Source organism: Archocentrus centrarchus, unplaced genomic scaffold (genome assembly GCF_007364275.1).
Source record: "Archocentrus centrarchus isolate MPI-CPG fArcCen1 unplaced genomic scaffold, fArcCen1 scaffold_41_ctg1, whole genome shotgun sequence".
Classification (NCBI taxonomy): Eukaryota; Metazoa; Chordata; class Actinopteri; order Cichliformes; family Cichlidae; genus Archocentrus; species Archocentrus centrarchus.
Window position 1 is genome coordinate 1642472 of NW_022060267.1, and position 14772 is coordinate 1657243.

At 43.3% G+C, this 14772-nt stretch overlaps 1 protein-coding gene and 1 long non-coding RNA gene across 2 annotated transcripts; both read right to left on the bottom strand.

Moving 5' to 3' along the window:
- On the bottom strand, positions 1 to 2158 carry LOC115776954 (protein NLRC3-like; the record flags this gene model as incomplete). The annotated part of the gene is made up of 2 exons (XM_030724762.1): positions 1 to 1790; positions 1966 to 2158. Coding segments are annotated over 2 exons (1983 nt in total), but the record flags the coding sequence as incomplete, so codon positions are not given.
- A 186-nt stretch (positions 2159 to 2344) lies between these two features.
- Positions 2345 to 12082, bottom strand: LOC115776995 (uncharacterized). Its single transcript, XR_004019557.1, has 3 exons — positions 12031 to 12082; positions 11827 to 11946; positions 2345 to 2405 (listed from the first exon to the last, which is right to left on the bottom strand). It is a non-coding gene; the product is annotated as an uncharacterized LOC115776995 (long non-coding RNA).
- Positions 12083 to 14772: the final 2690 nt, after the last annotated feature.

The following is a 14772-nucleotide window of genomic DNA, read 5'->3' on the forward strand; positions in this document are numbered from 1 at the left end:
TCACAGAGCTTTGTTGGAGGCTTTGACCACTGGCAGCAGCCTCAGCAGAGCCTCCTCTGAAGCAGAGTATTTCTGCAGGTCAAACACATCCAGATCTTCTTCTGATGACAGTAAGATGAAGACCAGAGCTGACCACTGAGCAGGAGACAGTTTATCTGTGGAGAGACTTCCTGATCTCAGGGACTGTTGGATCTCCTCCACTAGAGAACCATCATTCAGTTCATTCAGACAGTGGAACAGATTGATGCTTTTCTCTGCAGACAGATTCTCACTGAGCTTCTTCTTGATGTACTGGACTGTTTCCTGATTGGTCTGTGAGCTACTTCCTGTCTGTGTCAGCAGGCCTCGTAGGAGACTCTGATTGGTCTGCAGTGAAAGACCCAGGAAGAAGCGGAGGAACAAGTCCAGGTGTCCATTTGGACTCTGTAAGGCCTTGTTCACAGCACTCTGATGGAGAGCTTGGAGCTTTGGTTTATTAAATAATTGAGACCACATGGATGTTGTTTGTTGATCTTCCAGCAGATTGAGTCCAGAGTTGATGAAGGTCAGATGGACATGAAGAGCAGCCAGAAACTCCTGAACACTCAGATGGATGAAGCAGAACACCTTGTCCTGGTACAGCCCTCTCTCCTCTTTAAAGATCTGTGTGAACACTCCTGAGTACACTGAGGCTGCTCTCATATCGATGCCACACTCTGTCAGGTCTGATTCATAGAAGATCAGGTTTCCTTTCTGCAGCTGATCCAAAGCCAGTTTTCCCAGAGACTCAATCATCTTCCTGCTCTCTGGACTCCAGTGTGGATCTGTCTCAGCTCCTCCATCATACTTGACCTTCTTCACTTTGGCCTGAACCACCAGGAAGTGGATGTACATCTGAGTCAGGGTCTTGGGCAGCTCTCCTCTCACTCTGGTTTTCAGCTCATCCTCCAGAACTGTAGCAGTGATCCAGCAGAAGACTGGGATGTGGCACATGATGTGGAGGCTTCGTGATGTCTTTATGTGGGAGATGATCCTGCTGGCCTGTTCCTCATCTCTGAATCTCTTCCTGAAGTACTCCTCCTTCTGTGGGTCAGTGAACCCTCTGACCTCTGTCACCCTGCTAACACACTGAGGAGGGATCTGATTGGCTGCTGCAGGTCGTGTGGTTATCCAGAGGTGAGCAGAGGGAAGCAGGTTCCCCCTGATGAGGTTTGTCAGCAGCACATCCACTGAGGTGGACTTTCTAGGGTCAGTCAGGATTGTAGTTTTGTGGAAGTCCAGAGGAAGTCGACACTCATCCAGACCATCAAAGATGAACACAACCTGGAAGTGTTCAAAGCTGCAGATTCCTGCTTCTTTGGTTTCAGTGAAGAAGTGATGAACAAGTTCCACCAAGCTGAACTTTTCCTCTTTCAGCACATTCAGCTCTCTGAAAGTCAATGGAAACATGAACTGGATGTCCTGGTTGGCTTTGTCTTCAGCCCAGTCGAGGGTGTATTTCTGTGTTAGGACTGTTTTCCCAATGCCAGCCACTCCCTTTGTCAGCACTGTTCTGATTGGTCCATCTCTTCCAGGTGAGCCTTTAAAGATGTCTTCTTGTCTGATTGGTGTTTCTGCTCTGTCTGGTTTCCTGGATGCTGTTTCAATCTGTCTGACCTCATGTTCCTCATTGACCTCTGCAGCCCCTCCCTCTGTGATGTAGAGCTCTGTGTAGATCTGATTCAGGAGGGTTGGGTTTCCTGCTTTAGCGATGCCCTCAAACACACACTGGAACTTCTTCTTCAGAGCAGATTTAAGTTCACGTCCACAAACTGCAGCAGGACGTTCTGAATGAATAAAGAACATCGGTTAATGTTTTACCAAATAGATGTGACTATTTCATCTCCATAAAGAATGCCTGTTTGAATCCATGCTGTTTAATCTCTTTAAACTTCAGTAAATGTCTCATTCATCCAGCAGCTTCAATCTTTAGAGAAATCCTCTTACTGCTCTGCAGACGCTCAGCCAGCTCCTCCTGCTTCATTCTCCTCAGGAAGTCCACTGTGATCTTCACTAATGCCTCTCTGCTGCTCCTCCTCTGCTCTTCATCCTCCCTCTCTAAGCATTCTGGGTAATCTGGACTCAGGATCTTCTGGATCTTCTTCAGCTCGTCCTTCACAAAAGTGATGATGTTGTCCTCCAGCAGCTGGAACAGAAGACTTTATGAATGAGCCAATCAGACTGAAATCATGGAGCCAAACATCAGATCCATGTTGGACACACTGACAGTCCACTGGTCTCCAAAGAGCAGCATGGAGATGACTGTGAGCAGAATAGATGGAACAGTAGTTGTTGTACATGTACAGACCTGAAATATGGAGTCCAGCTGTGTTTGATGCTGCTGGGCAGACTGACCACTGGGACCCTCTGAGCTCTGCTGGTCCACTCTGTGGAGGAACCATCAAGAATGAGTTCAAGCACAGGGTAAAGATGCAGTCAGTGATATTTGGACAGAAACAGTGACTCAGTGACTCCCTGTAGCTGTAAATGTTCTTCATCCAGCTGATCCCACTGAGAACCAACAGCTCAGCTTAGTGTGCTGCTTTGAGTCTCAGAGCTCTGCTGAGCATCAACAACTTCTGAGCCAAAAGCTTCAAAATCTCATGTTGGAAACCTGATGTTTTACAGACAGAACCTCGAGCACTTGATGGAATACCTTTGACATAAAGCTGAATTCCAATCAGGATCATTGGGAGCAAAAGCCCAGTTATGAATGAGGAAAAGCCCAAATGAAGTGCTAACAGGTCCTCTTTAGGATCAACAGCTAGAAATCATTTAGCTCAGGAAGACTCAGCCCTCTGAGATGTGATTAGTTCCTCCCTCAGCTCAACATCCTCAGATCAATGAGATGATTTTAGCTCCCAAACTTCATCATCTGCCCTTCAGGACTCGACTACAGAGCTGCTAACTAGCTCTGATTCAGCTGTTTCCTGATAGTAAACCATGCATGTATGTGAGAGCTTCAAGTCTCAGCTGTTTGTCATGACAGAGGCAGCTACACTACAGAGGCTGAATCCATATGATTACCTGGTTCAGACCCCACAGAGCTGTCTGATGCTCTGGGTGTAGGAACACCTTTTTACCATCAAGGTCACTGCCAGGATCAGACTTCTCCACTCCTGTGACCAAACCAACCAATCAGGAGATTTCACATCCCTGTATTAAAGCATTACCACTCACAAAGGTTTCATTGGATAAGAGCAACACAAACTGTGACCTGGATCAGACTGTGAGCTGCTACAAAGCCACTGAGGGTCAATAGTTTAAACTGTGAGTCAGGACTCTCAGAGGAGCGTGGCATCTCCTCTTCATCAGCAGTAGGAGTTGGTACTGTACACAATCAGGTCCACAGGTCAGGCTTCCTGCTTTTTACCTAAACTGGCTCAGTCAGCTACAACGTGGCTTCTTCCAATAACAACAATTCATTTGGTTTTCCAGCTCTTCCAGAAGGATCAGCTCCTGGAGCTGCTCTTTAGTCTACACTTTCTGGGAACTACAGCTGCACCATTATGGCCAAAATGATAACCACCATTATTTTGTTCAGTACTGAGATCAGGATTATTTGCTATAATATACATGATCGGACCAAAACCTAACACACAATTGATCCCACAGGGCGCTGCTTTCACTTTTATAGATACAGTCACTAATTACAGCAGCTGGTCCATGACAGGACCCTGGGGGATCCTCGCCTGGTCCATGACTATAATCAGGACCCCCTTCAATGACGTCCTCAGTGCAGCCACAGGTGGTAACGCCCCCAAGGAGTGTGCAGGAAAACCGGGCATAATGTCTTGTGTTTCCACCAGGGGGCGCTGCCACAGTGAAAGCTCATTTATTTCCTGCCTGCCTTCATGCCTTTAAATTTGCCCTGACCTTCAATAATGATCATGAATCAGTGGTTAGCACTGTCACCTCCAAAGAACAATGATTTCCAGAGAGGAGAACATATCTTTGGTCTGGAGGGTTTTTCCTGGAGCCTTTGTTTCTCTCTGTGTTTAGTGGACACACGTCTTCCACAGAAGATTGATGGTCACTTTTAGAGACACCATGAAAATGCTGCCTGTACTTTTCTGCCACAAACTCATAAAGTGGTGAGACAGCAGCTTCAACAACACTGTGAGAGTCTGAGCTCTGCTCTAAGCTCAGTGATCAATGAGCCTCCAGAGCTTTACCATCTAGAGCTCAGAGTAAGAGTGAGGTGCAGCTCTTTGGATCCTCCAGCTCTGTCCTTTCACTCTGCTGCAGCTCTCTCTCCTCCTTCAGTGGCTGAGTCACCTGATCCACAGAGCCAATCAGACTCTTCAGCCAGTATCTCCTGTTCAACCAGAGCATTCATGATTTGAACTCTCAGTTCTTCTTTCCTCCAATGAGCCTGAACACCAGCACCATACTGGTGTCAGCATCTGTCACAGACCTGTCCAAATCAGACACCATGACCACAACTCAAAGAAACACTCACCTTATTCAGTCACAGTCGCACACAGACACACTAGCCTACCAAACAAGGCAATGCAGCGTGCTAACAAGAGATGCTACCAAGCTACAAGAAGATGAGAACCTGTTGGCCTGCTCCCCTGGGGGGTTATGATCCGGAGCTGCTTACGCTTCAGGGTTCTAGTCCGAAATTTTTTTCAACCCAGCACTAATTAGCAAGGTAATGCTAAACGCTAAAACCTGGTCCCACTTGTTAAGTGAGTGACGGGGCCTACATCTGTAACCAGAAAGCACCTCTGAACCTAATCACAGTCTTGGTGAACGTGTAGTTACATTTCTCGAGGTGCAGGTCAGGTTAGGTTCAGAGAGGATTTTCGGTTATATACGTAGGAGTGACGCAGAACTCTAAGTCAGGCCTTATTAGATCGATGGAGTGATAATTTTTGCATATAATCTATAAGAGTTACATTTATATATCAAGCATTTAATGTGTCCCAGAGTGACGTTTCCTTCCACTAATGTGTTTGCAGAAATCATGTATCAAGCATACACAACAAAAACACAATCCAGATGTTTTATCAATCAGCTGCTAAAAGCATTTCCCACATTCAAATATCAGCCACCATGTTGTGAGCATAAATTATCACGATTTTAATGTAACAACAGGAAATGACATCATCTTGCTGGGAACTGTAGTTTTTTCTTGAAAACCTTTCATAGCTCCACTGGTGCTGAAAATAATGTTTGACTATGGCTTTCTGAATACAAGTAGGGCTGCAGCTATTGATTATTTTAGTAATTGAGTATTCTATCGATTGCTCCATCAATTGATCAAGTAATCAGATAAAAAATAATTTTTTGTATTAACAATTCATCAGCATATTTTAACTTCCGTACTGCAGATGTTTCTCTGTGTGAAACAAACAGGGTGGATGGAGCAGCTACAAAGTTCTCTGTTCTTCATGTTGCTGATCAGGTGGTTGATGAAGGACCTCCAGCTGTTTCCCAGTAAAGGTTTTATCCTCCTGAGATCCTGCGTCCACATATGGGGACATTATTTGGCTTTGCTGCACCTTATACTTCAATCTGCTCAATAGTATTTCATACTTTGTTAAGTCGTGTTGTTTTTGTTGTGTTATGCTATAAAATAATCCCAGTGTCCACATCTGAGGACATTTTTTTTCATGAAAGTATGTAACAACCGTGTAACAAAATACGTCCTTTTCAAAGAGGAAGCTTAGTTAGATATATATATATATATTAGGGGTGGGACTCGATTAAAAAAATTAATCGAATTAATTACAAGCTTTGTAATTAATTAATCAAAATTAATCGCATTTTAATCGCATTTCAATATTTAACATGATAAATATTAATTTAAGTTTAGTTGATGAATAAATCAATATACATAAGCTTAAACTTCAAAATCTTGTTTATTTTCCCACCAGTCTGCTACACAGACCAACGAAGGGTGGAAGTGCTCCTGTGATAAACTCCTGAAATTAAAGTTAAGCATCATAACTGGATAGTTTTATTCAACATTAATGTCTCACTTAATATAGTTGGAAATTAATCATTCTCTCAGCTGTATTCCTTGATGTTGAAATGTGTTATGCTTGTTTTAACAGCTTATTTTGAATTAAAGAATTAAAATTAAACCACAAAAAGGAGAAAAAGTTCGTTCTCCGTTTAACAGCTGCTCTTCCACAGCTGTGCTTCACACTCACGGTTGCTAGGCGACATGAGCTACACAGAGGTGACGGCAGCTGATATGAAGGCTAGCCGCTCACTTCCGGCCTGTGTGGGCTGCGAAAGACGTGGGCCGGGTCCTTCGCAGGATGCGGCCCCTAATTTGGACATTGTGCGTCGATATAATCTGTATGCCGGGAACTCGTGCACTGAGAAACGTTCCACGGTGCAAAGTGCGATTAAAATGCGTTAAAATTTTTAACGCGTTAATTTCCCCGTAATTAATTAATCGAAATTAACGCGTTAAAGTCCCACCCCTAATATATATATATATATATATATGTATACATACAGTCCTACCCCTAATAAATACCCCTAATAAATAAATATATATATTTATTTATTGGGGTGGGACTTTAACGCGTTAATTTCAATTAATTAATTACGGGAAAATAACGAATTAAAATTTTTAATGCATTTTAATTGCACTTAGCACCGTGGAACATTTCTCAGTGCACGAGTTCCCGGCATACAGATTATATCGATGCACAATGTCCAAATTCAGCGGCCGCATCCTGCGAAGGACCCGGCCCACGTCCTTCGCAGCCCGCGAAGACCGCAAAGGGAGGAAGTGAGCGGCTAGCCTTCATATCAGCATCACCTGCCCTCACCTCTGCGTAGCTCATGTCGCCTAGCAGCGTGAGTGTGAAGCACAGCTGTGTAAAAACAGCTGGTTAAACGGAGAACAAACTTTTTCTCCTTTTTGTGGTTTAATTTTAAGTCTTTAAATCAAAATAAGCTGTTAAAACAAGCATAACACATTTCAACATCAAGGAATACAGCTGAGAGAATGATTAATTTCCAACTATATTAAGTAGTTGTATTTAGCACTGCTGCCTCACAGTTAGATTACCATCTGAAAGGCCGGGGTTCAATTCCACCTTGGCCCAGGCCTCTCCCTCTCTCTGGCCTCTTTCCCACCTACAGGGTTCCGGAGCCCGTGCTGTAATTTGAACCATTAGGCGGGTTTTCCACCACCGAAGCACTCGGTGCTCGGCCGAAAAACAGAAACGCGGTGGGAACGCGGGCCCGTTCTTAAGCGTTTCGTCGGTTCCTTGGGATCGGCACGGGAAAGTAGTCGGGTGGGAAAGTAGCATGGAGTTTGCATGTTCTCTCCGTGCTTGTGCGGGTTTCCTCCCACATTCCAAAGACATGCACTTACTGGGGTTAGAGGTTAATTGGCTACTCTAAGTTGCCCATAGGTGTGAATGAGAGTGTGAAAGGTTGTCTGTCTCTCTGTGTTGGCCCTGTGACAGGCTGACAGGTGTACTCTGCCTCTCGCCCTGTGTCAGCTGGGATAGGCTCCAGCCCCCCCGCGACCCTGAACAGGATGAGCAGAAGCAAATGGATGGATGGATTAAGTGAGACAATAATGTTGAATAAAACTATCCAGTTATGATGCTTAACTTTAATTTCAGGAGTTTGCTTATCACAGGAGCACTTCCACCCTTCATTGGTCTGTGTAGCAGACTGGTGGGAAAATACACAAAATTTTGAAGTTTAAGCTTATGTATATTGATTCATTCATCAACCAAACTTAAATTAATCATGTTAAATATTTAAATGTGATTAAAATGAGATTATTTTCAATTAATTACAAAGCTTCTAATAAATTCGATTAATTTTTTAATTGAGTCCCACCCCTATATATATATATATATATATATATATATATATATATATATATATATATATATATATATATATATATATATATATATACACACACACACACACACACACACACACACACACACACACACACACATCTATCTATCTATCTCAGTAATGGCTCCGCCTCTGTGGCTGACACCCAATCATGTTGGAATGGCCTCCAGGGGGCAGCGTGTCTGCTGGGGTTAGGTGAGGGCTATGAAGAAGAAGAAATCTGGTCTTATATCCTCACCTGCCTTCAGTCAGTAGCTCTGCCTCATTTGTTTGCCTGGTGTGGTGTCGGGTTTGTCGCAGGCTTCTGCCTTTAGTCATTTGGGTAAGTCTGCCTGCTGGGATTTGTTTTTTTATTAGTTGAAAGATTCTCATTGTCACCATTTGCATTAAGCAGACGCACAGTTCCAGCAGCTGATATGGTTCATCTTAAATAGCACCCGTCCAGTAGTGGAACAAAGTGCGTTCACTTTCTGACAGTATGTGGGGTTTTTAATAACACTGAACACTTTGGGTTCAATGTTATTGATGTGTATTTTGTCATATTTTGGTTTGTGGGAACTGTTATGGTTTTTGTTTATTTGAGTGTTTTCCTTTTTTTGGGGGGGAGTTTAATTCTTTGTATTGTAATTGTAACCAATTCCCTTTTCCCTTTGTATCTTTATCTAAAAGTTTACACAACAAAGATGTTGGAGCAAAATAAAGAATTAAGCACCTGACAAGACTCTCCATTTTCATTGGTCCAAGGGCAGCTGCAGCCTCTTTGCTGAGCTTGTGCAGACAGACTGCAGTAAAACAGCTGCTGCTGTGTTTTTGTTGAAAAACTGGGGGCTGCATGAGCTTAATGCTGTAATGTTTTTATTCACAAGCATCCTCCAAATTACGTTTCTACTGCAGGCCTAGGCCTGCAGTAGGCCGCTGGCCTGTGCAGAGGGCTGGCCTCCTCGGCCCTTGCTCCTCAGCTATGGGGGGGGCTCCATCTGGGACCTCCCTCTCCCGTCTGCTGGGGTGGGCGTGTGGTCGTCTCTGGAATGAGTGGCCGCAGGTCTTCGTGGCTCTTGATGGGCTGCTGGTGGCCCAGGTTTCCTGGGGCTTTCTCTCCCCCCTCTAGCTTCTGATGGGCGGAGCTGCGGCATTCTGCCCTCATTAGTAAGTACATTTCATGACACAGATACACACCCACACAATCACAACACAACAAAATTGTTTTGTATTTTGTATGTTTTCTCTTTTTTCTTCTCTTACAGGTTCAGCAGCTGATGAACTATTTTGGTTTATTTACTGGTGCTCTGTCCCCTTTTTTCTATTTTCTTCCCTTTCTCCTTTTTTGTCTCTCTCTCCCTTTTTCTTTGCTTTCTTTTCTTTACAAGAGGAGACAATAGAGAACCTTTGGAGCTCATCTTGAAAGAGCAAATATTTTTAGCACAACACCAACCAGGACTCACAACTGCACACAAACCAGAACACAATCAGTACAACTTAACCCTTCAAGAAGCACACAACATGCAGGCTGCACAGTTACAGACTCACACAGACAGCAGTGAGCATGAGCTACATTAGCTGTTGGCTAGCCTCACTCAGAGGTCATCACGTCCTCCCACATGTTCCCTCTGACAGATGATTGACATGTCTGCCCTCCTCCTCTACAACCTTCACAGTTTCCTGCTCTGCTTCCTCCTGAGACTCAGTTCACATCCAGCTGCTCTGAGTTGCTGCTATAACTAAGATCAGTGCGGCCACCTGCATCCTTCTTTAGTGTTGCAGCCTCAGCAGGTAAACTCACAGGTGCTTTGTGTGCCAACAACAACACAACAGCAGACTGCTGTGTGCTGTTAGAGAACAACAACAAAGAAATGATTTTACAGAGCAAATATTCAGCTCAGTCTTTACTTCCTGTTTGTTGGGAACGCCTCCTGAAGTCCAGCACAGCCGTCCCTGATTTCATATGAATCCTTTGAAATCATCATCACAGTTTATTGGAGGAAAACTGGCACCAAAAACTCCTCGTAGCTTCATAAATGAACAGGCAGGTACGAAGCTGAACTCTCAATCACATTCATTCATTCATGTTCACTCACGCTGCTGTTTACACACATTTAAACCAGATTCACATCTGTTTCTACTATTGTAATGTTCACATTTGAAGGTTAATGTCTCCATTTAATGAGCGGCTCAATCTCACATGTTTCTGTTCTCAGATCTGTGGATTTTCTGCACCATTAATATTTGTGATGTGAAGTGTTTCCTTACCAAGCAAAGCCCCTCAGAGGCGTCTCACACACTTCCTGTTAGAGTCCAACACTTCCTGCACAGAGTGTTTGGACTCTGAGCCTTAAACTGACTGATGTTCCTGTGCAGAGCTACGCTCGCATGCTCTTTGTGGATTACAGCTCAGCGTTCAACACAATCATCCCGGACATTCTCACCACCAAACTGCACACCCTGGGCCTCCCCCCTCTCACATGTTCCTGGATCAAGAACTTCTTAACCAACAGGCCCCAGACTGTGAGACTTGGCCCCCATCTCTCCTCCACCCGCACACTGAGCACTGGCTCCCCACAGGGCTGTGTGCTGAGCCCCCTCCTGTACTGCCTCTACACCCATGACTGCAGTCCGGCCCACAATAACAACCTCATCGTCAAATTTGCTGACGACACCACAGTGGTCGGACTCATCTCAAAGGGAGATGAGGCAGATTACAGAGAGGAGGTCCTGAAGTTGACAGCCTGGTGTTCAGAGAACAACCTGGTACTGAACACCATGAAAACCAAAGAGATCATCATGGACTTCAGGAAGCACAGGACTGACCCAGCTCCCCTCTACATCAACGGCGAGCATGTGGAGAGGGTCCACACCTTCAGGTTTCTCGGTGTCCTCATCTCTGCTGATCTCTCTTGGTCAGATATCATCACAGCTGTTATCAAGAAGGCTCAGCAGCGACTTCACTTCCTGAGGGTCCTCAGGAAGAACAACTTGGACTCAAACCTGCTGCTGACCTTCTACCGCTCATCCATTGAGAGCCTGCTGACGTACTGTATCACAATATGGTATGGCAGCTGCACTGAGGCAGACAGGGTCAGGCTTCAGAGGGTAGTCAAGACAGCACAAAGAATCGTTGGCTGCCCTCTCCCCTCCCTGATGGACATCTACACCTCCCGCTGCATCAGCAGAGCAGGAACATCATCAGGGACAGGTCACACCCTGGCTTTGACCTGTTTGACCTGCTGCCCTCTGGCAGGAGCTACAGGTGCATCAAAGCCAGAACAAACAGACTCAGGAACAGTTTCTTCGCCAGAGCAATCACCACCCTGAACTCACACACTCACCCACTGTAACTGTGCAATATTAGATTATTCATACTGAACAATATCTGACATTCCTATATTGTGTAATATCCAGTATTCATTCACTAGTGCAATATTCATTCACCAAGTGCAATATTCATCATCTTCATTATTATATGTATACACGCATTTACTTTCTTACAATGTACAGATGCACCAATGTAGGTATGTATGTATATATTTTTATACATTCTATTTTTTGTATATTTTACACATTGTTTATTTTCTGTATATCTCTTGATCATATTGATTATACTAGATTATAATATTTTTATAATATTTTTATTTTCATTTTAGAAAGTTTGATTTTCTGTTACATGGCACTGAACAGGAGTGGCCCTCCAATCTCATTGTACATCCTGTATAATGACAATAAAGGCATTCTATTCTATTCTATTCTATGTCTGCTGAGACTGACAGGTGGTGGGACCGCCCACCTGGAACAGGTTTCACTTCCTGTTTGCTGAAGTGGATTTTCAGCTCTTTAGAAACCAAAGGCTTGTTTTTCAGAGACAGTTTCAATGGGATTGAGGGAACGACGTGTTTGCACTGCAGTTACTATCCAACAACATCAAGCAGTTAAATCAAAGAGTTCATGTTACTGACAGCTCACCTCTCTGCAGCAGACGCACGCTGACCTTTAAAATCAATGATGTGATCATTAGACCGGTCACTCTTTAAGGACACACAGCTGGGTCCAGGTCCAGATCCAGGTCCAGGTCCAGGTGGGTTCCTGTGAATAATGATGCAGCAGTGATGTGAGTGCTGAGCTGTGACATGGAGAAGAGTCATGGACAGTTAGAGATGGTCATCTCACCTCTGAGCTTTGGTCTGGCTCTCATGTTCCCCACACAGAGTGGTTTTAGAGGGAGGGACTCCCTCCTCTCTGTCCTCACACTGATCCATGCTGCTCAATTCACATCAGCTCACACACACTTTCTACCTTCACCTGCAGAGGAAACACACATCATTGATGCTCACATCAACTGACAGCTGCAGAGCTCATGTCTGATGTGTTGGACTAACATCCACTCCATGTGAGACACAGCTTTCATCAGTTCACTACAAAAAGTGTCCCAGAGAGCAGATTTCAGCCTCCAAATGCCTCCATTCCTGGAGCAGTGATGTTACGTCTTGTACCAAAGCCCTGAGGCCTGTACCGAGCCAAAGGGTCCAAATGAAGCCTGTGTCGAGGCCCGTATGGTATCGTTAGCAGCACAATCAGAAGCCCCTGGACCAATCAGAGCTTCACTTTCTGCTTCTTCACTCTTTTCTAGGGCTCTGAAAGTTATACCAGAAAGAAAGAATCACCTCCACCCAAGCACTTCCACACCACACACTGTCTCTATACTGTACTGTATATAGTTATGATGTATATGTGTGTAATTTTGTATATAGTGTTTTCTATCTTATTTTACTTCATCCTTCTCTGTACTTTAGCTGCTGTAATATCCAAATGTCCCCGTTGTGGAATCATTAAAGTTGATCTTGTATTTTATTAATACACCACGATCATCATAGATTTATTTAATCTGGCTTTAAACTGCCTCCAATGGAGATTTTTTTTAGAGCCTGTCATGTCTGTCAGTTTTACATATTTGCTTTTACAAGAAGAGCTCTATAAGTTTTCTATAGGCTCTTCCTGTTAATTGTATTATTTTTATTTATTTATTCCAATGGAAGTTAAAATGTGCAGATGAAGTGTTAATATGAAAAATTATCTGATCCAATTGATTAATTGATGGAGAAATTGATAGAAAACTGATCGATAAAAGAGCTCGATTATATCTATATCTTTGTGTGTGTGTGCTTTTTACGTGATTTCTGCAAACCCATTAGTGGAAGGAAACGGCACTCTGGGACACATTAAATGATGATATATAAGTGTAACTCTTCTGGATTATATGCAGAAATTATCATCCATCAATCTAATAAAGCCTGATTTAGAGTTCTGCGTCGGTCCTACGGACATAACCGACACGCACCTCGAGAAATGGAACTACACGTCCACAAAGACTGTGATTACTGCCTTCAGAGGTGCTTTCAGTTACATACGTAGGCCCCATCACTCAGTTAACAAGCAGGAGCAGCATTTAGAGGTTAGCATTAGCATCCCTCTCTGATTCAGCACTGAAGCAAACAGATTTCAATTTATATGTTGAAACACTCAGATCTGAAAAACTGCACTAAGAACCTGATTGAACCTGTTGATCTCTGCAACAAATACAAACTTAGATCTCATGAAGCTTTGACTGTGACTGCGGGAAAATGAGGACCGCGGTTAGTAAGATGGCGGCAGAGCCACCGGAGTCACGCCATCCACGCTTGAAAAAAAATTGCTCATTTACTTCAGTATATGTGGTTCAACCCGTGGTGCCTTTAAGTGCACCTCGTAAATTTAGCTATCTACACTTTAACAGACTTAAATAATATAATTTAGTGCATTTGTGTAATAGTTTGCATATTCTATACAAACTAAAGTGATACACAACATAAACAACACTATACAGGCATATTTACATATCTCCAAGAATATCATAACCAGGTTGTTACAAGCATATAGCACCATGGACCTACAACACAACACAGACTGTCAAGAAAGCTCAGCAGAGACTCTTCTTCTTAAGGAAACTGAGGAAATTTGGATTATCCCCTAAGCTCCTCAGCAACTTTTACAGATGCACTGTGGAGAGCATCCTGACAAACTCCATCACGGTGTGGTATGGAAACTGCACCAGTCAGGACAGGAAGGCTCTCCAGCGTGTCATCAAAACAGCACAATTCATCTGTGGAGCTGCCTTCCCATCACTACAGGACAGTTATAATACCCGGGTAATAAAGAGGGCACACAACATCATCAAGGACCGTACCCACCCACAGCACACACTGTTCACACTCCTGCCGTCTGGCAGACGTTACAGGAGTGTAAAAGCAAGAACAACCAGACTAAAAAACAGTTTCTATCCACAGGCCATCAGGCTACTGAACCACTGACTGATTACCAAACTGTGATTACCTGCCTTTCTTTCATCTGTATATATCTGTATATATTGCACTTGCTTTATTATTTATTTATTTTTATTTTCTACTTTTACTTTCCTAATATACTAGTTCTTAAATTTTATTTTAACTTAGTTGCTTATTTCAATTGTTTGTAAAGCAGTCGCAAGTAAGAATTTCATTGCTCAGCATAACCACAGTGTTTTGCGGTGTACATGACAATAAACTTCTTGAATCTTGAATCTTGAATCTTGAATGTTCATACTCATAGTTTATTTGTGAAAAGACAAGTTTCAAATGGTTAATGCAACATTTGGCTACTATTAGATAGTTATCAGATAAGTCAAATGCATTATGATACCTAGCTACAATAATATGTAGGTACATGGTTGTAACTGTGTGAAAAAGATCTAATCAAACTGTTATCAACAATTAACCTAAAATTCCTGTTCAGCCAATCCTCAAGTACATCCTTAGTCAATCTCAAGTGAAATGGCTGCAGACATTTAAACATTTTGCAGTGTAGAAATAGAAATATGGACACAATCACTGCTGCATC